Source organism: Stigmatopora nigra, chromosome 2 (assembly GCF_051989575.1).
Source record: "Stigmatopora nigra isolate UIUO_SnigA chromosome 2, RoL_Snig_1.1, whole genome shotgun sequence".
Lineage (NCBI taxonomy): Eukaryota > Metazoa > Chordata > Actinopteri > Syngnathiformes > Syngnathidae > Stigmatopora > Stigmatopora nigra.
The window spans coordinates 18758563-18783198 of NC_135509.1; the positions used below are offsets into that span (position 1 = coordinate 18758563).

Genomic DNA, 24636 nt, shown 5'->3' on the forward strand with positions numbered 1-24636 from the left:
GACATACGAGCATTTCGAGATACGAGTAAAATTTCGAGCAAATAATTATACGAGAAAAATTTCAAGATACGAGAAAGCCAGGTGGCCAAGACGAGAGGCTGTTTATCATTGTAGCGTACTATAATATATTTTGATGGGAATACAACAACCAACAGCCCAGCGATAGCGAACATGAGGATGGAGGCGGGGCAAACAGCCATGGAGAAGGTATAAAAATCTAAAACAATTAGAATTAACTTTAGTGTAAAGTTAGATCCTTTTTTTTTAATTTGTGTCCAAATAATCCAAGTTCTTCTTAATTTGTTATATTACGATTCAGCGGTGCAAAATGTCTCCCCCGCTCAAAAATATTGCGTGAGAGTTCACATAGTATACTTCCCCAATTGTGTTTCCTCTTCCTAAGTGTTAATTGTATTTGCAGTGCGTGTCAAATGTTTGGTATTTTTGTTTGATATAATAGTGCGGCTTGCTGGCGGCAGTCAAGCTCAACGTGACTAAGCCTAATTGTGACATTTCAATCGCTGTGTTTGGCCTAAAAATGGCAGTAGATTTTGAAATGATCTATGTTTGCTGATAATAGCTAATTAAATGTGGATTTTCAAGTGGTTAACTTAATCATGGAATATGCTCTTATGAAGAATGTGTAAATAACATTAAAAAAGCAACTTTAAAAGAAAAATGAAAATTAGACTTTCATGAGTAAACAGAAAGAATACACATAAAATGTCATCACCATCATTTTTATTTCGCTTGAAAGAAGCTATAAGTCCGGTAGACTGGTTCAAGTCCCACTATGGGATAACAAAGTCAAACCCAATATCATCTTAGACAAAAATCCACTGGTTTCCAATGTCAAACTTTCATTAACTCTCAGATCATTTAAACTTTGAAGCATATAATAAATAAGCTGTGTACTTTGAAGTACTATAAATATCTTCATCCAAAAGAGTGCTTTTTGAAATACCCATTGTACTTAAGACATGAAATGCAGCACGATAAATATGACATGATAAATAGATAAATAAATACATAAATAGGACAGATAAATAAAGGTTCATTTAACGTTGAGCTTCTTTTGACACCTGACTATTTTACAACAAAAAAAAGGGGGGGGGGAGGTCAACTCTTATCCGTTTAGCACATATAATGCCACATTCCAGGAATCATAGTCAACCTAAACATTGTGATACTGTCATGCAGCATCACGAGAAGACTCTGGGTGTAGCGCAGGTGCAGGCCACCGAAACTGTCACAGAGACAGGTTTGAGATAGTACATTCCCTTGTCACTGCACGGTTCCCTCTTGAGAAAAACTCTGGTCTGGTTGACTGTAACTGAGTTGTAGTCATTATTCAGCTCAGGAGGCCCTTTGTTCTTGACCATAATGCAACCAGAACACAGACACTGGGCTTCAACATACGTGTTTGGGTAGTGGTCTTTCATGGATTTTCGGCTGTAGGTAAACAGAATAACAGAGTGAGCAATGAAAGAACAAGTACAAAACAACTGAAAACAATGCACAGTGTTATTATTTGGAGTGTGTGTGTTTCAGTATATGATTTTTGTGGTGGTATTTATGGTAAATACCACTTGGACCTTCATGTGTGGAGTTTGCATGTTCTCCCCGGCCTACGTAGATTTTTTACCGGTTTTCCGGTTTCCTCCTACATCCCAAAAACATGCATGGTAGCTTAGTTGGACTCTCTAAATTGCCCCTAGGTATGAGTATCAGTGTGAATGATTGTCCGTTTTCTTGTGGCCTGCGATTGGCTGACCACCAATTCAGGGTGTCCCCCGCCTTGTGGCCAGAGTTGGCTGGGATAGGCTCCGGCACCCTCCGCGACCCTTGTGAGGATGACCCAGTAAAGAAAATGAACAAACAAATGTTCTAATCATTTTTCGTAGATTACACCATGCGTCCGTGCAACAAACTAAATAAATAAAATAAATAAAATCAGACATAGGCATTGTCGTCATCGTTGACTTGACAAAAAGCCTAATTGTCATCATACCCAGCTGCGTATGACGAAATTGGATGAAGTGAAACAAAGTTTGCATCAGCTGTTTTTTTCTATGACAACAAAAACACTAACAGCATATGATCGTAATTAACATAATTGGTATTTAAAATAATTGGTAATTAAAAAAACATGCAGTACTAAAATGTAATTAGATCTCTTGACATTTGTAAATAACATCTCATTTCATTTTCTGAACCACTTTATTCTCACTAGTGTTGCAGGGGGTGACTTAAGGCCAGAGGTGGGGTACACCCTGAATTGGTGGCCAGCCAATCACAGGGCACAAGGAGACAAACAATTATTCATGCTCACACTCATACATAGGGGCAATTTGGAGTGTCCAATCAGCTTACTGTGTATGTCTTTGGAATGTGGGAGGAAACCCGAGTACCCGGAGAAAACCCACGCAGGCCCCGGGAGAACATGCAAACTCCACACAGGTGGACCGACCTGGATTTGAGCCCAGTTCTCCCACTGTTAGGCCGACATGCGAACCACTCATCCCCCGAGCTGCCCTTATGAATAACAAGTATATTTATATCCTATTGCATCTCCTCTTTTTTACATTGGATACTTTTACATTTTAATGTCTGTTTAATGGCAATTTAAAGTAAAGTAATTAGCATTTTTTTTAATAAATATATACTTTTTCATCACATAAGATAAAAAAAATGATGTATGATGATGACGACATTGTGGTATGATGTAAAACGGGCCATATTGCGATTTGAAAATGTTTCCTTATTGCACTGCACTCATCTCGTCAGCCGCACTAACAATACTCAATGTGGGCGTTCTTACGTGACGTGGTTTGTTTGCTTCCCGTTGTTTTTTTTTTTTTTTTTGGTATCTGTTATCACGTTACACTTTGAATAAAGGTCCAAGGAAGTTGCAAGCAACGTGAACCTTGCAACGTTGCCGTAAAGCACGGTGACACAACTCTGTGATATGATGCAATTATTAACTCTGACAAAGGTGTCAAGCTCACTGGAATTTTCCCTTTCATGCCATTGGCTCACATTCACTGATTCGTCAGGCCACAGAAAGGAAAACAATAACATTGTCGTTTATAGAAGTCAAACAGCTGACGTGTCACGCTTCGTCACGAGAAGTGCTGAATAAACACTTCATGTCCACTTTTTATTCATTTAGTGTAATTTCTAAGGTACTCACCATTACTTGTAAATTGTCCAATTTTGTTATTTTACAAGAAAATCTTACACTTTCAAAACATGACTGAAATTCATTTGAACTGTTAATGGTGTGTATATTTGTCAAGTATTTTTTTTCAAGAGCTGCAATTATCTTGTGTGGTTTAGAGAAAAAAAACAGCAATGACTGACAAACAGGTTGGTGGAGACACATTGGATATAGATTTTTAGAATGACACAGCTTTTGAATAGAAAATAACTATTATCTCATGTTTCTGAAGGAGAGAAACCCTGGAACGAGTTTAGGCAGTCTAAACTAAAATAGTGTTAGCAAGCATACTATTTTATTTGCGAAAGTTTGAAAATAGTAAACACTAAGAATTAAAAAAAAGAACCTGATCATCAACTTGAGCAATATTTTGTCATAATTCATTCCTCCTTTAATATATATATATATATATATATATATATATATATATATATATATATATATATATATATATATATATATATATATATATATATATATATATATATATATATATATATATATATATATATATATATATATATATATATATATATATATATATATATATATATATATATATATATATATATATATATATATATATATATATATATATATATATATATATATATACATATATATATATATATATATATATATATATATATATATATATATATATATATATATATATATATATATATATATATATATATATATATATATATATCACTGATTATCTACTTCTAGTGCAGCTTTAATGATATTTATTTAATTTCATTAGACTATTCATTTGTTCTCTGATTGATGCTCATTGATTAGCAACAGCGTAACAATGTTTTTTTTAAAAAATTCATACACTTTTTGTACTTTAAAAGTGTCAAAATGACAAAAAAGCACATACATTTAAATTCTAAGAATGGCTCTCAAGGAAGAACATTTAAAAATATGTATTGTTTGTGTTTCTCTCTGTCAAAAGGAGGATACTGTTTTAATATTGCACTAAAACAAATATCTAACATGCTCCGTTATACACTTCCTTACCATAGATTTAACCACCAAAAACTTGACAGACAAGTAACAGTATCCAAAGGGGGCGGAGCTATTGTCAGTTGTATGTCAGTTATATTATTTAGTTGTCTTAAAACAAGCCTCGATCTCAGAACTGTGAGGCCAACGTACTAACCACTCATTTGTTTTGCTTGTTAATGAAGCTAAAAAAAATTATAACCAAAAAGTTGCACATAAGAATCAATTACACGTTTACAAAGATGATGAGGAGATAGAGAATGATAAAGGATGCTTACACATATCTCCAGGGAGACAGAGACCTGTCTTCCAAAGCCCAGAGATGCAAGTAGAGGTCCAAGGGGCACTCGTATGGGGCATCATGCGGGACCACCACCCGGGGCTCGATGGGCTGCAAGTAGTGGCTAGCCAGCTTCCTGTCAGCTGCCTTGCTCAACTCCGACTCTTCATAGCATCGGTTTGCGTTTGTTGTCCTCGTGAAGCTCAGCACAAGGGCCACTAAGGTTAGCATCTGCAGGGAAGAATAGCAATTAAAACAGGTGTCAAAGCGGCGCCTCGGGGGCCAAATCTTGCTCGACTGCCACAGTGTATTTTAAATAAAAAACACATAAGGTTAAAACACATGATTTAATATTTGCCCTCTTTTCTGATGAAAAAAAAATGTCAACAAAAAAAATCCAAGACAAAAAAATATTTGCTATTAAAAGGCTCACAAAAATAATCAATACTTTAATTTGATTGTCCATAAATAATTTATCCATCATAAAAGCTGTCAATTCATTAATCGATTCATTTTGCCAGGCTCGTTGGAAGACGTAACGGCCCTCCGGATGAAAGCAAAACTACGACAGGTGATAAAAAAAATAAAGCAGTTTGACTTTGACAGTCCCTGATTTAAGCCCTGCTGAGCAGAGCCAAATACGAGCAGAGTTCCCATTCACTCCTCACCTGAGCCATCACGTCCATGTTCTCTTGACCTGCTCTGGTTGATGTGTGTCTTTTGCAGCCGACATGCTCGTCCCTTTTATTGCTCTCGATGGCACGAGGAAATGGAAAGGTGCTACACTATTTCAGACATTGGGTAACTGCCAACTTTCTACACTTACGAACACGCCCCTCGCGAGGATTCAGGTGAGGTCACGTGACAATCTATTTTTATCCAAATGACCACATAGCTCTCTCTCTCTTTCTCTCTCTCTTGCAAACACCCCCAGGTTACACAGCGAACATCAATTGAAGGTAAATCTTGCAGTGACGCAACGCTTTGTCATCATCTGTTTATGGCTTTCAAAGGCACTGTTTAACTAGCGAAAGGGGGAAGAAGGAACACATTCCAAATTAGTGTAAGTCAATTGAAAATGTATTCTTTCCATCTATGAAAACCAAGCAATTTTGGCTTTAATCCCCCTCAAAAACTTTCATTTAAAAGACAATTTGTCAATTTACTAACCCCATCTCATCTCATTTTCTGAACCTCTATATCCTAACTAGGGTGCGGGGGGGGGGGGCGCTGGAGCTTATCCCAGCTGACAGACACCCAGTTGGTTAGCCATTACCATGTCAGCCTCACAGTTCTGGGGTAGAGGGTTCAATCCCAGGTCGGTTCTCACTGTGTAGAGTGTTTCCATGCGCTCACTGGGTTTTTTCAGGTACTCCAGTCGCCCCCCCCCCCCCCCACACACACACACACCCTAAAAAAAACGCCAAATAGGTTGATTGAACACTAAATCAGGGGGTTTCAACAGACATAGCCATAAACAATTCATATTTTTAAATGTAGGGCAGCTCGGTGGAGTGAGTGGTTAGCGTGTTGACCTCAATGCTCTGGGGTCCTGGGTTCAAACCCAGGTCACGTCCACCTGTGTGGAGTTTGCATGTTCTCCCCAAACCTGTGTGGGTTTCCTCTGGGTACTTTGGTTTCCTACCACATTCCAAAAACTTGCATGGCAGACTGATTGGACACTAATTTGCCCCTAAGTATGAGTGAGAGCATGAATGGTTGTTTTTTTGTCCTTGTGCCCTGCGATTGGCTGGTCACCAATTCTGGGTGTCCCCCGCCTCTGGCCCGAAGACATCTGGGAAAGGTTCCAGAATCCCCGCGACCCTAGTGAGGGTAAAGCGGTTCAGAAAACGACCCTTAAATCATTCATTTATAGTCACAGTTATGGGCATCACATCATCTCTTATTAACAAGGAGAGCCATTGGTCTATTTTCCAAGCAAAATGGATTAGTGGTCTATCACAGTGGTCCCAAACCTTGAGGGCGACAACTTGAGACAAAATTGTGCGGGGATGGGACGAATGACACCCACAACAGCAAAAAATAAAAATAAATAACAAGTCCCAAGCATAAGAGCAATTATTTATCATTATTATAACAACTTTTCTCATTTCAAGTAGCAGGGTGAGATTTAAAACATTAATATTGTTTTTATTCTGACGAACCGGCACCAGGTGCTCATGGACCGATCAAAAACGCAAATCTTCGGCATTTATTTCCAAAGTCAAACAATTACAAATTAAAAATTGTATATACTCATGTTTTTTTTTTACGGATTTCCATAATTTAAATATATTAATGTGGACAAAAGTGGTATCGTTTTTGCCAAAACGTAGAGTTCAAAACATTATAAAAACATCCTTCTCTCTAACGATCTTGGCAAAATGACAAAATATCAAAAGGGAGGTGATCCCCCAAAAAGAAATTGACCCATGAATGGCCTAAAATGAACAAAATAACGATCCATAATATAGTTACATAACCACAACATAAGTATGGAGTTAATTGCCCAAACTAATCAGACAATAACATATTAAGTAAGTACCTTCAAATGAAGGGGAAATTGATGAACGATAATGACCTCCTAATTCATTAAAACTGGGAGGAATGGCTATGAATGTCAATCTCTCAGATTCAGTCTGCCACTAAAATCCCATTGGATGTCTCAAAAATCCCACGAGTGACTCAAAAAGCAACAGGAAACCACACAATTGCCCCACAAATGTCCTTTTTCGATTAAACATTGTCTTTTGCAGGGATTGGTAAATCTCGGGAAATGGGAGAATCTACGTATAAAGTATTTCAGAAGGAAAATGAGTCTGAACATGTAGAGTGGGGTTTCCCTTGTTAGCATCTATACAGGTATGGGTTTGTTGTCTTTTTTAAGTTTAATTCTGGTCTTCCTGTTGATAGCTTCAATCCGAACCAGACTTTTTGAAAAGAACACAGATGAGTCATTCCAAAACTGGTCAAAATTCTTGTCAGCCATTTAATCCCTGGCGCAATAGTTTCAGTTTAGCCAGTACATTGTACTCGTCTATCTTTGTGCATTGGAAGTATCCCTCCTTAATGCGTTACGGCCACAAAGAAGAAAGCTGGTTCTTTCGCCAGGTTCAGTCAAAAAAGAGTAGCAATTACCATGGAAACAAAGTTTAAAGTCATAAACAGAACAGAAAAAGGAAATATATGCTGACAAATATCTTTAAAAATATGCAAAGTTAAACAAATGGCGGTTCAAGTACCGTATTTTCACGACTATAAGGCGCACCGCATTATAAGGCGCACCCTCAACGAATGACATTTTTTCCATATATAAGGCGCACTGTATTATAAGGCGCACTGTCTATTTTGGAGAAAATTTAAGACTTGAGTGCGCCTTATAGTCGTGAAAATACGGTAATTGCTATTGACTTCCAGGTATGAAGCACTCACTACACAGTCACCTCTAGAGCCAGCCATTGTTGATGTTTTGGATTTTTTTGTATAAAATCTTGCAGTGGGGGAGGAGCTATATGATGGAAGATTTTGTAAACTAAGATGGCATCTGCATATTTAACAGTATTGTTTCATTTCAGGCGTTTGTGTTTTTTTAATATCCAACAGTGGTGGTTTTTCGTTTTTGGTTTTCTGTTTTTTTTTTTTTCATATATAAGGCGCACTGGATTATAAGGCGCACTGTCTATTTTGGAGAAAATTTAAGTCTTTTAAGTGCACCTTATAGTCGTGAAAATACGGTACCCTAAAAATAAGGACAGTAATGCGAGATGCTGGTGTTTGTGTTGCCTTTGGCCAAACCAAAGGCATTTAATCGCACATAAGGCGCTCAAAGCGTGTGCTGACCAGCTGGCTGAAGTTTTCACAATAAAATTCTATTGTTCCCTGCAACAATCCATCATTCCATCCTGCCTGAAATCTGCCACCATTATCCCTGTCCCCAAAAAGCTAACCATTGACAGCCTGAATGACTATAGGCCTGTTGCACTCATGCCTGTGATCATGAAGTGCTTTGAAAAGTTGGTCAACCACCACATCAGGAATACAATCCCTCCCTCAGTTGACCGTCGTCCGTTTGCTTATAGAGCTAACAGGTCCACTGAGGATGCTATCGCCATTCCTCTACACACAGCACTGAGTCACCTGGAGCTGGTCTGGTTGACTGTAACTGAGTTGTAGTCGTGATTCAGCTCAAGGGTCCCTTTGGTCTTAACCATAATGCAACCAGAGCACAGACACTGGGCTTCAACATATGTGTCTGGGAAGTGGTCTTTCATGGGTTTCTGGCTGTTGGTAAACAGCATAACAGAGTGAGCAATGAAATAAAAGTACAAAACAATTGAAAACACAGTGCACAGTGTTATAAAATGTTTCCTTATTGCACTGCACTCATCTTGTCAGCCGCTATTATTATTATATACTTTTGTTAGAATTGTTATTCAATGTGGGTGCTCCTTACGTGACGTGGTTTGTTTGCTTCCCGTTGTTGTTGTTTTTTTTACTTTCGCAATTTTAAGATATTAAGAAGATTTTAAGAATACAAGATGTAGCATAAATAAGGTTAACCTGAATTTCACTTTTCATAAAATACAGTAGTACCTCTACATATAAAATTCCCAGATTACGAATAGCCTCAACAGGAAAATGTGTCTCTGGATAAGAAGTTTCAAAATACAAGATGGAAAATCTCAAACATCCTCTTGAGGCATCCTGTAGTTTATTTTGAAACTGTGGCAACAGAGTTGCTCTCCCATTGGCAGTTTCCCAATATTCCGCTGGCCGCCCATTGGCTTGAAGGAAGGGTGCTCGGACGCTTGGTCGCCGGTCTTTTGGTCGCCGGTCTTTTGGTCGCCGGTCTTTTGGTCGCCGGTCTTTTGGTCGCCGTTAGGGCTATGGTTGTCAAATGTACTTAAATATTAAACCCTAACCCTCAAATGTACTTAAATATTAAACTCTAACCCTAACCGCGGCCAAAAGACCGGCGACCAACGGGGACCAAAAGACCAGCGACCAAGCATCCAGTCACAGAAGGAAGCTGCGTCTCCATAACGCCAAAACTGAAGTTATCGCACTATAGGAGGACGCAAGAGCCAGCCTATGAAGATGAAAAAGCTACGAGGTCTGACAAGAATGTTAAGATGGTGGTGACACAACTTTATGAAACATAAGCAAAAAAGGTTGTTAATAATATAAAGTATTACTAAGAGCCTTACGCAACATTTCATGGGTCTGCTACCCTGTCAGAAAAAGTGTATTTCAGTGGGAATTTTGGAGGGATAAAAACGTTTTATTAGAAAATATAATGTGATTCTTGCCATACACATCCTTCATTTGAAGATTTTCATGCCAATTAACAAATGTGTCATCAACTTGTTTCCCCACGTATATAAAAACAAAATTGTACGCCCCCTCTCAAAATCCCAGTGAAATAACGGACAAGGTCAACACAAATAAGTTCCTTTTTGCAACTTCCTAATCACAAATATTTATGAAAAAGCCTAATAGGAAATCAAATGTCTCTTAAAAACCAAGTTCCCTCTTTTGACTGAGCAAAAAAGCACATGTAAAAAAAAACCTCTAATTGAAATGACATCCATAAGTATTGTAATAACAATATGAATAATCATGAAAGAAAACTATTAGGAAAAATTTCCAAGCTTAATTTGCTGTACAAGATACATTTGGATGGTTTGAGCTATGAATTCTTACAAAAACAGTTAAATAAAGGGATCAGAATGTCTATGACTACATTTTAGGTTGGGACAAATTGCTTGTCAAAAATGTGAAAATAAGATGATTATATGGTTGAGCAGTAATTACTGAAAACGGGGGCGGAGCCAAAACAAGGAATATTGTCACTTGGACAGAAGCCAATCAATCGTCTTTCAATCACCTGATGTGTGCAGCTAGTTTGTCGATGACGTGACATGTAGTTTAGTTGTTTACAAAATTCTCACTATGTGCTCACGCTGTTAATATACAATGTAAGCATTTCTCAATTACCAGCCACACAGTATGAGCTAATGAATCAATTAAGTATCCAATAATAGTGTAATGACAATCATGCCATGTTGTCTGGTAGGAAAGTGAGGTGGAGCTAACCAAAAGGAATGATTTATTTACAATCTGTCCTTCTTTATTGTGGCCAACATTACTGTGCTATTGATTAGTGATATAACAGTTAGTGACAAACAGGACAGAATAGGGACATTTATGCTGGAGAAGCCAAACATATGTAAAAAATAAATAAATAGCTGAACTCGTGCCGCTTAATTGGCCAGCTGACTCTACTGACCTAAACCCAATGGAAAATTCTGCAAGATGAGACAATAGGCCTGATGGAAACCATTAAAGCAAAGTAGGGGTATTAAATTCATTTTTGTGACAGGCCATGTCGCATTTATGCTTTTATATCAATGTCAACTTGGCTGTCACAATTAATTGGCTAATGACAGCTTTTCTTACTTTAAAATTTGTCTAAATTCTTTTTTTGCGCCTCTTTTGTATTGACATTTTTTTAAGTAAAAAAAAAAAAAGAAAAATATTTACATTTTTCTTTTTAATCCAAAAGGAAAACAGTAAATACTGTATGTAAAAGAATTTACAATAAAAACAGAATAAATTTAAATATATTAGATTTGTAATTTTTAAATCTAAAATTAATTGGGATAATAAAAGTGAAATAAAAATCTCTAAATCAAGTTTTTTATTTAAAATTTATTTAAAGCTTTTTAAATAGCAGAAAAAATTGAATATAGCTTTTTTAAACAAATGTTTTATTGACATTAAAAAATAAAAGTGGAAAGCAGGAAATATTGTTTTAATTAATTTATTATTTTTTAAAATAGTTTTGATGGAAAAACGTTTTTTTTGCTAAATTAAGTGTTTATATAATTTTGTTTTTCCTAAAAAAAAATAAAAAAAAAAAAAAGAGTACAGTAATCCCTCGAATATCACGGCTTCAACTTTCGCGGATCCACTACATCAGATTATTTTCAGGAAAACTAAAAGTTTAGAAATATGTGAAAATCCACACAGGTTCTTTTTGGTAGATGATGCCAGACAGTTTTATTGAAGTCTTCACCGGGATCGCATGTGGGGAATGCTGCTGGCTGGGTTCATGGAAAAAAACAGCCTTAATCAACAAGTTTGACTGTCCGCATGCTGTTTTGACAGATGTGTTTATAACAGACAGTGGTGTTTTTGTTACCTGACACGTTTGGTAATGCGAGTACAGTAATCCCTCGAATATCAATGGACAATTAACCCATGACCACAACAAGACAAGTGACATGGACTAAAACTCTCATTCACCTGTTTTTTAAATTCATATCAAGCTGTTTTCTAGTTGAGTACAGAATTTAAAGTTGTTACATTTTTAAGAATATACATTGTATTAGATATTAATACATTAGTCTTTTAGCATGCATATAGTTGTAATCTTTCATAAATATACTTTTTGATCATTTTATTTGTGTACTAGTATTTCTGTGAAAACATGTATTGTGGTAGTTATAATGGGGTGATCCTACGTCGTGATTTTTCGCTTATCACAACCATGTCTGGTCTTCATTAACCGCAATATTCGAGGGATTACTGTAAATATTTTTGACGTATCTATAATTAATTCAATTTTCCAAACCGCACCAGGTGGGCAACACCCTGAATTGGTTCCAGCCAATCGCAGGGCACAAGGACACAGACAACCATTCATACACTATTTAGAGTGTTCAACCAGCCTACCCTGACTGTTTTTGGGATGTGGGAGGAAACCAATGGAGCCGGAGAAAAGCCACGCAAGCTCACGGAGGACATGAAAACTCTACACAGTGAGGACCAACCGGGCAATGAACCCTCGACCCCAGAACTGTGAGGCGCGCTAATCACTACCTGGCTGCCGTATCTATAATGCCCATTTAAATTCTGGTAGGAAACATGAAGTCGACACACTATTTACTTTTGTGGGTCGAACAAAGTGATGTGGCATGCCGGTTCTGGCCCGCAGGGTGTCACTTTGAAACCTGTGACCTATGGAGTGCTATACATTGACTGCTTTCATGTAGAAAATGAATACTGTAAACAGAAGGTTGACAATTGTGAATTCTATTGAGCTTTCACTTCTCAAGTTCTTTTTTCAGTGGCACTTGAAGTCATAGTTACCAATATTATATAAAGGAATCCTTTTACTTTTACATCCTGTAATGAAAGTGTACATTTGCAAATAGTTTTTTCCTAATATGCTTTAACTCATTGGTAATGACTTTTTAAATGTTTTAAAAATCTAATTAGCAGCATTATGACAGAGCTTTTAATGGGTCACGGGTTCATCTCTTTAAGTGATTCTTTCTAAAGTATAATATTGATCATTTGACAAATTCTTTCCTTCCATTCTAAAACTGACAAATTTGGATCCATTACTGTTTTACTTATTCTACAGTCATGAAACAATGCCTGCTCACTGTCAAACAAAACGTAGTAATCTTCGAGAACCAGACCCACCTGTTCGTGATTGATTCATAACCTGAGAATGCAATGACTTGAATAAATGAGAATGTTCCCAGGCACACAGTTCTACAAATGACTGACTAGAAAATTGTATCCTTTAAGCCAGGAGTCAGCAATGTTTTTGAACCCAAAAGCTAGTTCTTAGTACTGATTCATGCAAAGATTTGCACATTACTCAGGAAATATATCCTCGGATTGCAACATGTTGGAGAGCCATGCCTTATTGAAGCAAATATGGGCAACTGTGCTCTTTATCAAAATAGTTTATTTAGGCTTTTGTCACAAAAGCAAGACACAGCTTGTGCCTCCAGATGTCCCATTTGCAACCTCTCTCTGAAATACAAATATGACAAAACATTGGTTTATAACTTTTGAGAAGAGCTATGAAGAAAAAAAAAGTTTCTTGTTTGTTTTGTTAAAAAGGCGAAGCTCACTACGGCTTGGTGTAGTTTTCTTAAGCCTCAGGCTTGTTTTTTGTTGTACAATGTCTGATAAAGCTGTAAAACAAAACACCAAAACACACGGGCCTTTGGTTTACGATGGGCCCACGACTAGTCGTGTCACTTTTGCGGGGATGCGAGAGAGACTGCAAATTCTTTTTTTTCTCTTCTTCCTTTTTTACAACAGATTGAGAAGCCGTGCCACTGTGTCATACTGAGCTGGCTCTTAAGAGAGAAAACAACAGGGAGACAAAATCTAAGCGTTCAGACAACAGCAAGATCAGATTCTATTGAATTCCGAAGTTAATTTTCCTTTGTCACTCAAAGATCAGAATGACTTCTTCTGTTGGTCAGTAGACCAAGTAGGCTATGCCAGCATTCCCCTCCTGTTCCTTTCTCGACTAGTAGCAGAGAGAAGGAATATGGGAGTGAAAGATGCTATAAGAAAACTCTGTTGTGGAGGCCACTTGCTCACTTACATAATGTGCACAAGAACCAGACAGTATTTGTACATGTCCACTGGAGGCAGAAAAGTAAAGGAGGAATCACTGAGACTTGATCCGACCTCTGAGTTTCCCAGGCTCTTGGTGCTCTTCGGTCAAGTTAACTGACAGCCAAGGAAAGAGTCTTGCTTATTTGCCGGGGATCTTTGCTCTTTTACGAGCAATTGCATCTTCGACGGCCTTCAGCTGCTTCAGCAGCTCCTCGCGCCGAGACAGTGTGTTGCTGGGTTTACCGGAAACAGCGGGCGGTGCAGGACCAGCAACTTTGCCAGATTGGACTCCGGAACCTTTTCCGGATGATTTGGGAGGTGGCGAGAGAGGGCGTTTTCTAGAAAACAAAAGAAGATATGGAGGCATTTTTAAATGATATTATGATTCAAACCACACACCTGGAGAGTTAAAAGTCGAAATGTGTCATTTAGAATTGCTCAGATTACTAGCTGTATTACCGGGTTTGGGATGAAGTCATTTAAGCAACATGACAATATTTCCTGAAAATCTTTAGTGATATACTTTCTACGAATTTCATGAAAAAAATGCTAGTTTTCCAAAACCTGCATTTTTAAATCTTGGTAGAATCGATCAAGAATTTTAAAATCAGATGATGATTTCTGCATCAACTTTTTGTTTTTTTTTGCAATCGGCGGAATGAACATACATATATAAAAATATTTTTTTTAAATTCATGACCCTGCATTCAATTATTATTGAGTCTTTTGCAGCTTTTATTTATTTTTATATCACATTAAAATAACAGAAAAGATTACACACTTTCTGCTCTTTTATACTTGGTATGGACATGTTTTTGATAAAACATTGTTTTTCTTTGAAATGAGAAACATTAAATATTTTTTTAAAATTATCTTCTTTTCAAGAAAATAAATCTTTAAAAATATATTTTCTATTTATGCTAAAAATAAAAGTGGAAAATAAATATTGTACTTATTTATTTTTTATTTATACATAATTGCTAAGCAAAGCACACTAAATTAGTCACTACCATTTTCAGCCGCAAGCCCAACTTCCACACTAGAGCAGACATGGGCAAACTAAGGCCCGCGGGACACATACAGGCTTTTTAATCCGGCCTGCCGACATTGCCCAAATGTTTTTTTTCTCTAAGATGGCGCTGTCACACGGAAGCCAGTGCCAGTAGCTCTGTCCACTCTTATTTGTTTTTTGTGTTTTACAGGCCCTCTATCTTTTTTTAAATTACATTTTAATATTTCTTAATACATTCCTTTTTACTTTACTTTATACTTTTTACTTTAATGATGAGTATGTGAATACTTTAGTCTTTTTTTTCTGTTTATTTTTCATATGTACTGTTAGCGGATGCTGTTTTTTTATATGTATCGTATCTTGTGATGACCCGGCCCATCTGTAAAATTTTTAAAGTCAATGTGGCCCCCGGGCCAAAAAGTTTGCCCACCTCTGTACTAGAGCATGCAGCATGTTCCTTATTGAGACCAAACATTTCTTACCAAAGCAAACATCCCTGTAGCTGCTGGTAAAAATGACACATCCAGTGTGTTTATGTATGTCCAGGAATGTTTGTGTAAGGAGTTAAAGGAAGTTGTTTTTAAATATTCACACTAACGATACAACTGTGGCTTATTACAACTACCACGACTACTACTACAACTGATGCTACTAGAATCTGTGTTGTATGTAATAATATACCGTAATTTCGCACCTGTAGGGTGCACTTAAGTCAAACATTTTCTCTAAATTGGTCGATGCGGCCTAACTAAATTTTTGTATGGCTCCGACCGTTAGTGATTGGTTTAATTTCTTGCCGACACGCTATTTAATGCGACCAACTCAGTGGAAGTTCAACCCAACGATAGCCTCCCCGCACATTCCAAGCATTACGTTAAATCCATTCAAAACAGCCCAGGGGAGTGGCAAGGCATTTGACTTCCGTGTACTTGCAGTGCTTTTAACCCTCAAAAACACTCATTAATTAAAGAAACAGCATATCAGATCTATACAGAGAAAATGCCTGGTGTGAATGACAACACAATGCGGGTGTGAACGCCTGTAAAGTGGATTGAAGCCATGGGTCGAACACAATTTAACAGCTTTGCTAACGGATGGCCAACATTGTAGTTCGGTCAGGCAATGTCGCACGAGTAAGGTGACGTTTTGGAATGAATTCTGGATAGTGATATAACAGCAAGGAGAATCGAAGGCTTGGGAATGATACATGTTGCGAGTTACCATGGATTGTGGATGACTGGGCTCAAGTGTAGGCCACCACTGTTGTTCGAGCTTTCGCCAAAGCTGGAATCAAGTTCCCAGAATACAAAACCCTGACTGACAGTGGAGTCTATCATTTTAAACGCCAAACTCTTTATATCTAAGTGTACCTTTGACCTCAATAAAGCATTATTAAACTTAGTTTTGCTCGTGGTGTCAAAAAAAACCCACGCTAGTGCAAAGCCTAACATACGCTAAAGCTATAGCATAACAAAAGTACGCTAGCGGGGAGCTCGGACGTTTGGTGACAGAGTTTACTGTTCAAGCCAGCTCTAAAAATTATATTCATGAGAGTTTAGTATCCAAGTACTGTTTAAAATACAAGTACATTTGACTGGCGACCAAAAGGGACCAAAAGACTGGCGACCAAATGTCCAGTCACGCACTAGCGGATAGCATAACATACGCTAGCCTAGCGTCCTGCTAGTGCCTTATCGGACGAGGCGTCCAATGTATTGACAAAAAAACAGCACCGCAAATGAATTTGCGCCCTATCACACACGGTTTTATAGGTATGAAAATACGGTAAAACTTGAGACAATGTCTGATAGTTTACAAACCTGTCTCCCTGATGGGGCATTGGCCGAGGTCCCTGCCCTCTAGGTCGATCCATTCGAGGAGAAAGTGGCGGTCGGCCAGACATCCTCCTATCACGACCTATAAAAAGATTGGTTAACCTATTAGCGACCATTCATTACTTTTTCCATTTTTTGTAATACAAAAACGCGGCCACTATTGCAACATCACACACGCCTTCTACTGCCTCAAAAAGGGTAAACAATGGAATGGACAAACATTCACCATGATGGAGGCTTTGTTTGCTTACGATAGAAGCTTTGAGGAGAAAAGTTAATTAGGATATTTTCAAGTACAGTAATACCTTGAGATACGACCCCTTTACTCACATCTCAAATAAATTTTTCCCATAGGAATGAACTAAATACAAATCAGAAATTGGTTCCCACCCTCCAAAAAACAAACAAAAAAAAAAAAAAGGATATTACAATAAACATTTTTTTGCTCTAATTCACTACCTACTCCCAAAGTAACAAATACCTATCTAGATGTTATAATCTTCAACACTAAAATATTGATAGTGATATTTTTCAGTACAGAAAAGGACAAGAGAGGGAGCGAAAGGACAGGAGAAAGACTTGACGGCAACGCACTCGTTAACATAAATTTTAAATTTGACTGAAATGAATTTAGATTACTATACACAATACATTTTAATCTTACCTTACACTAAATTTAAACCTTGTGTGATAACCAAGGAAAAATATTAATATATTCTATCACCGCTTTCGAGGCGTACTTCCTGATTCTCGATGCCTTAGAACTGCATGTTTGTTTTGTTGGTGTCTTTTTCAGATGCTTTCTTTGCTTTCAATTTCATGTAGATTATGCTGTCTTTTTCGCAGATTATAGACGTGGTCACGCTTTCTCCGGTAAAAAAATAAAAAATGCAACCGGTACGGCCCTGTGCCCATAGTTATCTTTACGCGAGGGAGATGCGGCGAGAAAGACAGAGCGATGCAGTTCTCATAAACAGTCTCGCGCATATTCGACCACCCGGACGGCCATATAGGGAATGGTCTCGTATGCTCGTATCTCAAATTTCTCTTGTATCTCAAGGCAAAAATTTGCTCAGAATTTACTTGTATCTCAAATTTCTCATATGTTTGGACACTTGTATGCCAAGGTATTACTGTATTGTCCTACTCGAAAGTGGAATCAGAAATTTTATCAATTTTTTTTTTCTTCAAAAACATCCACCATGCCCAACTACTTGTTCATAAGAGTTTCTCACCTCTGTCAGGAGACATAGCCATTCTCTTGCTGAGCGGGGAACCAGGTATCCGGTCTTTGTCAGAAGGAAGATAACGCTTTCTACTGCCCTTATCACTTTGCTGCTAAAGGAAAAAAAAAACATTTTTAACTCAATTCACATTTTAACCCACATATTAAAAATCCAATTGCCCTTTGGAGAAGCTCTGTTCCCTCCCCATGGTTAAGGTTGTTAGCCCTAAAAGCTTTGTGACTCCAACGGCCCAAGCCATTGCAGGCAGATGGTGCGTTAAAAGGAGGCTATCCCATCCAAAAGTGGGCAGTAAGCAGGGGACACCCTGAATTTATGCCAGCCAATGTACAACCATCCGTGCTCACACTCATACCAAAGGACAATTTAATCAATTTAGTGTTCAACCAGGATACTATGCATGATTTTGGGATGTGGGAGGAAACTGGAGTACCCAGAGAAAACACAGGCAGGCACAGGGAGAACATGCAAACTCCACAAAGGAAGGACGGAACCCACTGGAGATTGAATGTTTGATTTCAGAACTGTTGAGGCAGACATGCTAACAAGCCTACAACTGCATAGAATATGCTTTGTCTGTTAAGCGTGAAGGCAAAAAACGCCAATGACCATACTTGCTCTTTTTGTTAAAATACTAATATAAAAATACGCTCCAACCTTTTTTTCCGTTCAATGTTTATATTTACAGGTTTAAAAAATATCAGGCTTCAAAAGTTTGTTGAGTGTTTTGGGTTGCAAAGAGGACAACAATATTACAAATTTTGACAAACAAATTTAAACTATCTTTAAGGGCTCCAATTTCTGACATACCATATCTTCCGCACTCTAAAGGGGGAACTAAAATACTTCAATTTCCTCAAAAGCCAACAGTGCACATTAAAATCCGATGAAGCCTCTATCCAGTCTGTTTTCCATATCTCCCTCCTCTACAACACCTGAATCAAATGACCAACTCATCAGCAAGCTGTCCAGAAGCTTCATACTGATCCCAATTATTTTATTCAGGTGTGTTGGCAGACGAAAACAGACTGGATAGGGGCTCTCGAGGACCGGAGTTGGCCACCCTGATGTAGTGCATAGGTGTCAAACCCATTCAAGAAAGGACAGAGTGGGTGCAGGATTTTGTTCCAACCCACCAAGACGACACCTTTGCACAATCTGTTCTCTTGCAACTGTAATCAGTTGATTGCAGGCAGGTACTGCTTCTTCCAGCAGACCTCCTTAATGGCTTAACTCTGCACTGTTTCAGTCGGGAGGAAAACTTGCACCCCCTTTGCCCTTTCTAGAATCACTTTGACACCTGTGATCCAGACTCTCGTACTACTACTACTACCACCACCAACACCACTATTCTTACTACTCCCAACTCCTCCTACTCCATGATATTCGAGGGATTACTGTACCACTATATTTGAAAAAAAAAACTCCAGTTGTGTTACTTGTAAATTAAGGGAATCGCATATTGTCTATTGAGACATTTAGAATCATCAATTGTCTTCTAACATTTCAAAATGGAAATAGCTATACAATTACCTTGTTGAGAAGCATGATTTTGATGTCTCTGTGTGAACTGGGACCTCCATAATTTCCTGGTGGGGGCATATTACCACTAGGGTGGTGTGCTTGGTGGTGTGCTTGGTGGTGTGCTTGATGGTGTGCTGGGTTACCACCCCTGCTTCCAGGGATTGGTCTAGGCATAGAATTGCCTCCTCTGGGTGGACCACCTGACATGTTCATCTTTCTGCGATCTTCTCTTAAGTGTTCATCTTTCTTCACCAGCCTCTCTACATAACAGACCAAATAAATGAAAATACTGTGTATGCTCATTCTGTAAGGAACTATTACCATCAGAATTAGGACTGGACAATATGAGAAAAAATGTTATCACGTTAAATAAAAAATTACGAGTCGATATTTATTATTATCATGATAACTATCACATATTTTTTCTTTCAAATTTGAAACTCCAAACTTCTGTGAATAAATAAATAACTTTCCTCATTGAATTATGAAAATAACTATGTTACCTTACTTTAAAAGAAAAGAGAATATAAAATATGATTTTAAAAAGTATTTTTGTTGTTCTGTTGTGCAATAAGACAACGCCCTCTATGACCAATAATGAATAAAACCTGCAGAAATTTTGACTGGCGTATTAAATTTCTTTAAAATAAATTTGGCTTTAAAGCAAAAATTGCTGTGCAATATGAAATAAATAAATTAATCAACTGAAGACATTACCATTGACAAGCAAACTATTTTCCAGCCTCACACACAAAAAACGATATAAATATACCTGACGTGGCCATTTCAAAAACATTTTGTTAAAAGTTGGATGAACTTAGTTAACAAGTTTTAGATTTTTTGCAATGTTTTCATGAAATTTGCATACAACGGGAAAACTCCTTAACTGAGGAGAGTGGGGGTTAAATGGGGAGAAAAAGAAAAGGAAAACTACAGGGAGACTTCACTTGATTCGTTTAGTGGATCGACTCAGTGTTGTTCTGCATCTGCATAGCACGTAATCGCTCCTTTTGGCTGTTATAGTCCTGTTGCATTTATCTTCTGTGTTATCTAGCTAACCGAGGTAAAAAGAGCTGTTTCATGTTCACCATCTTCTTCGTCTACGGAACTTTGGTTTGGAACGAGCATTCACATCACATCAGCGCCCCCGTACTGATGTTCAGGTGGCATAATTGCTGTTTAAATTCATTACATTTTATCAAACGTTTTTATTATTTCTGACAAAATTATTTGATAATTATCATTCTCGTGTTATAGCCCAGGTCTAATCAGCAATTTGCATTACGCTTATACTGACCCCTGTTCTTGTCTCTACTCTGTGGGAGCCGTTCCCGAGGGGGAGGGGCTCGCTCCTTTCGGGGGTGGCCAGGCGTAGGTGAGCGAGTGCTGGCCGAGGACACGGGGCTAGCCAGGTCAGCATACATGTCATCAGAGTCTGCACTACGCAGTGAACTGCTTCCTGATGAACCTGATGATACTGATGACACGCTGCTTACGCTCAAAGACCTGTCGTAGTAGAGGTCGCAATTCAGTGAACTCTTTAACCTCAAACAATTGCATCACATATGCATTTACACATTGTGCAACACACACGCATGTTGACACATGCACATACATTATTTTAACTTGGCAAGTACAAATACAAAGACAATTGCTGAAACAAATATGTTATCGTACCTGGACTTCCTGATATGTATTCCATGTTCAAACATAAAGAGAAAAGAGATTGAGCAATTAATGGTTGGTATTAATTACGAAAAAGAAAGAAAAAGGTGAGCATTAACTAATTATTTCAAATACATAATTGTTGCAAATTGTAATTTGAATGCTACTATCTCTGAACAAAAAAAGGTGGTGTTGAAAAAATGTCGACGTACTTGGATTTTCTGGATCCAGAACGTGACTGTGACAAGGAGTTTGAAGAGGATCTGGACCTAGAGCTTGAACCAGTGTAACTACTGCCACTTCCACTAACACTCCCACTTATAGTCCGCCTATGAGAGAAGAAAAAAAAATAAGAATTAAAAAAAGGGAATATAGCCATTCCGGTCCGGCATGCTTGAAAAGGAATAATTTGATTACATAATCTATAATCCTTGCACCTCCCTCACTAGAAGCCTTTCACTTTTCACCAACCATATTGAATAATGGTTGCAGGAGATATTTAATGATAGAAATGAAAAAGGTTCTTTCTGCACTGCAGATATGTCACACACTTCCGCACTGCAGAGGAAGGTAGATGCTGGGTGAGCTGAGTTCCAAAAGCACCAGGCGTCGGTATTAGCGGCGGAAACAAGCACTACTCGGAAAAAGGCGCGCAATACAAAAGCGAACTTACGAACATTTTTGACATAAACGCAATTTGCAGAAATGTTCGTATGTACCGTTTGTTCGTAAGTTGAAAGTCGCAAGTAGGGGAGCGACTGTACGTTAACGATCTGACACCTAACATCCCACAAATAGTGTGCACTATGTGGTGAAAGCTTTATGTCTCATTATACTTGTATAATGACAAAAAATGCATTAAATAAATTAAAAATCTTAATGCTCAATTTCGAGCACTCACAAAATAAGCTGATTTAAAGTCTTATAACATGTACACATTTTTAAAAATGCATTCAAGTTGGTCAGAGTTGTTAACAATAGTCTTTTGCTTTCAACAATTCCTTTTAATATGACCTTACAGAACCTTCACGGTCAAAGTCTACCCACCTTTAGACAGTACGAAGCTATGACGTATGAACAATGTGTATACTTGTAAGTTTCAGATAGACAAAAAGTACTGCCTACCTTCGAGGTGGATGCTGCTGCCGTTCTTTCTGCCTTCCTTCCCTCTGGCTGGGAGGTTTCTCGAGTTCACGGGAAGGTAGATGTTTGACCATAACACTGGCACCACCAGAAGTAGCATCACCACTGGCCCCAACAACTACTCCTCTAGCCCCAACAACTACTCCTCTAGCCCCAACAACTACTCCTCTAGCCCCAACAGCTACTCCTCTAGCCCCAACAGCTACTCCTCTAGCCCCAACAGCTACTCCTCTAGGCTCCCTAAGATTGGTGGGGGGCTTTCCTCCATCTGGCAACGGTTTGAATGGTCTGCTCATTGGTCCACTCGGTGGTGGCGGAGTCTGAGGTTTCTTCATGGGAAGTTTGTCCCTGCGTGGAATGGGTGCAGCACTCTGCTTCAATGGCACACTATGGATAAAGAGCAAAATATATATTTCAAGCATACAGATAACCAAGACAAAGTATACTTTATAGCATATTGCGTTTTTTTTATACAGAGAAAAACTATGAAGAGCCTATTCCAGCATTGTTTGGATTTTGAATCGCCCTTTAAAATGCCTCAAGTGTCTTGCATCATCTAAGGCCTCATAAATGAATCTACTATGCGTTACATCAAGAAAGAAGCAGCTAACATTCTGAAAACGGCAAAGATATCTTTTTATTACCCTTTAGCAAGCAATGGAGGAGGGTCTGGTTTAGTTTTGGCATTCCTTGCTACAGCTGGAGTAGGTGAAGGTGATGTGGAAAATGATCTTGACCTGAAACAATAATTGAGCAATCAACATGAACATTGTAAATCTGACTAACAATTGCACTATTCATAACCACTGCTAAAAATAACTGCAATCCTGTATTTTTTTCATTTGAATATTTCTTTCCGTATAATTAGCTTTGTATTTTGTGCATTGCTTTGTTGTTCTGCGACCTTTGTGACTTGACTCCACCCGCCGCGTGGTACTGCAAGCACGTAGGTGACAGAAACATGAAGCTATTAGGCATAGAAAAAACCCTCGCACAGGTTGTGCCAGGATGTGTCAACTCGAGAGGCTAAATCATTGACTCTGTAATATTGAAAATGATAGATGTTCTCGTCTTTTTAACAATAAATACAAGTACTAGATTGAGGGTTTTAAAATTGGGAGGTTGAAATATGGAGCAAAAAAAGTACATCATTCAAAAGGTATGGTTACACCTTGGCAAATCAGCGAGTTTGAATTGTAAATTTAAAAAGGTGGCAGGCATTTCCTTCTGAATTGCTTATCCTCACCTATCCTGTGGTGCTAGAGCATATCCCAGCTATCTAAGACTAGAAGGTGGGGTAGACCCTGAACCGGTTCTAAAGCTGACTTCCCTATGTATACAAACCTACCTAGAATGGCTTCCACTGAATGAGCTGTGATGAGAGGAGTGGCTGGAGTAGGAACTGAATGAACTGGACCGGCTGCGAGAATGTGACGATCCAGAGCCTGTGTACGATGAAGAGTGAGACGAAGACCTGTAGTAGACAAACATAGTTTGGCTCGATTAAGGAAACAAACTGAATGCTAACCTACAATATCTTTAGAGGACAATAGATGTTCATCACAGTAATTAGTTTCTCATACCGGGAAGAGTTTGACAGAGAAACAGAAGAACCCGAATGGCGATTTCTCCGGCGACCTCGTGGTGGGGAGCCCAGTCCACCAGATCTTCTCCTGGGGGATTTTGACCGACGCCATGGGTCCTTCCACTCATCTGGTTGTCTCATTAATGGAACTAGGTCTTTCTTTGTGGGAGGCTCCATTGGTCGACTGAAAAGACAATTAGTGCACAAACTTTCAGAGAAGATGCGAGTCAGCATAAAAGCTTTCAGAATAGCTTGATTCCTCCAGAGTAATGTAAGAATAATTTTCTTTGGAATTTAAAGTTTCTGAAGTTAAACCTAAATAGGTGGTAATTTTTTATATTAGTTGACATGATAAAATGAACTGCACCTGCAACAAAAAATTGTTACCAGAATGTTATAATTGATTTATCATATCGTATGCTTGTCATCGACATGTAATTGGAGAATCCTACTTCCGCGGTATGCATCTTTGCCTTTGGGCAGCATGACATCAGCCTTGCGAGCATTATGGTCCTACCTGATTAATTCATTTATCATGCAGTACTGTCTTGACAACCTCAAGTCGTCTAACCAGCTCTCAGCCTTTTGGTGACAAGCCAATAAGGAGGAAGAGACGAGATCTGCAGAGGTGACATCACTCGAAGGGGACTCTCTTGTTGAAAACAACGGTGAGCCACAAGCAGTT

General features: G+C 38.2%; 2 protein-coding genes across 7 annotated transcripts in view; both read right to left on the minus strand.

The window, feature by feature from the left end:
* Positions 1-1135: 1135 nt before the first annotated feature.
* Positions 1136-5285, minus strand: il17c (interleukin 17c). Its single transcript, XM_077710810.1, has 3 exons — positions 5180-5285; positions 4510-4742; positions 1136-1452 (listed from the first exon to the last, which is right to left on the minus strand). Exons 1-3 carry the CDS (start codon positions 5195-5197, stop codon positions 1203-1205), a joined length of 501 nt encoding a protein of 166 aa, XP_077566936.1. The 5' UTR covers positions 5198-5285; the 3' UTR covers positions 1136-1202.
* A 7972-nt stretch (positions 5286-13257) lies between these two features.
* zc3h18 (zinc finger CCCH-type containing 18) overlaps positions 13258-24636 on the minus strand; it is a 29168-nt gene continuing 17789 nt past the window's right edge. For 3 of the 6 annotated variants that reach the window (XM_077738475.1, XM_077738457.1, XM_077738468.1), the window contains exons 10-20: positions 23950-24135; positions 23715-23840; positions 23011-23103; positions 22349-22753; positions 21436-21552; positions 21236-21244; positions 20856-21064; positions 19568-19818; positions 18026-18128; positions 16776-16872; positions 13258-14281 (exon numbers count right to left, since the gene is read on the minus strand). In XM_077738475.1, coding sequence (XP_077594601.1) covers positions 14083-14281; positions 16776-16872; positions 18026-18128; positions 19568-19818; positions 20856-21064; positions 21236-21244; positions 21436-21552; positions 22349-22753; positions 23011-23103; positions 23715-23840; positions 23950-24135 — 1795 coding nt within the window. In that variant the 3' untranslated portion in view covers positions 13258-14082. The remainder of the gene's footprint in view (positions 14282-16775; positions 16873-18025; positions 18129-19567; positions 19819-20855; positions 21065-21235; positions 21245-21435; positions 21553-22348; positions 22754-23010; positions 23104-23714; positions 23841-23949; positions 24136-24636) is intronic. The other 3 variants (XM_077738483.1, XM_077738502.1, XM_077738492.1) reach the window with 3 other exon arrangements.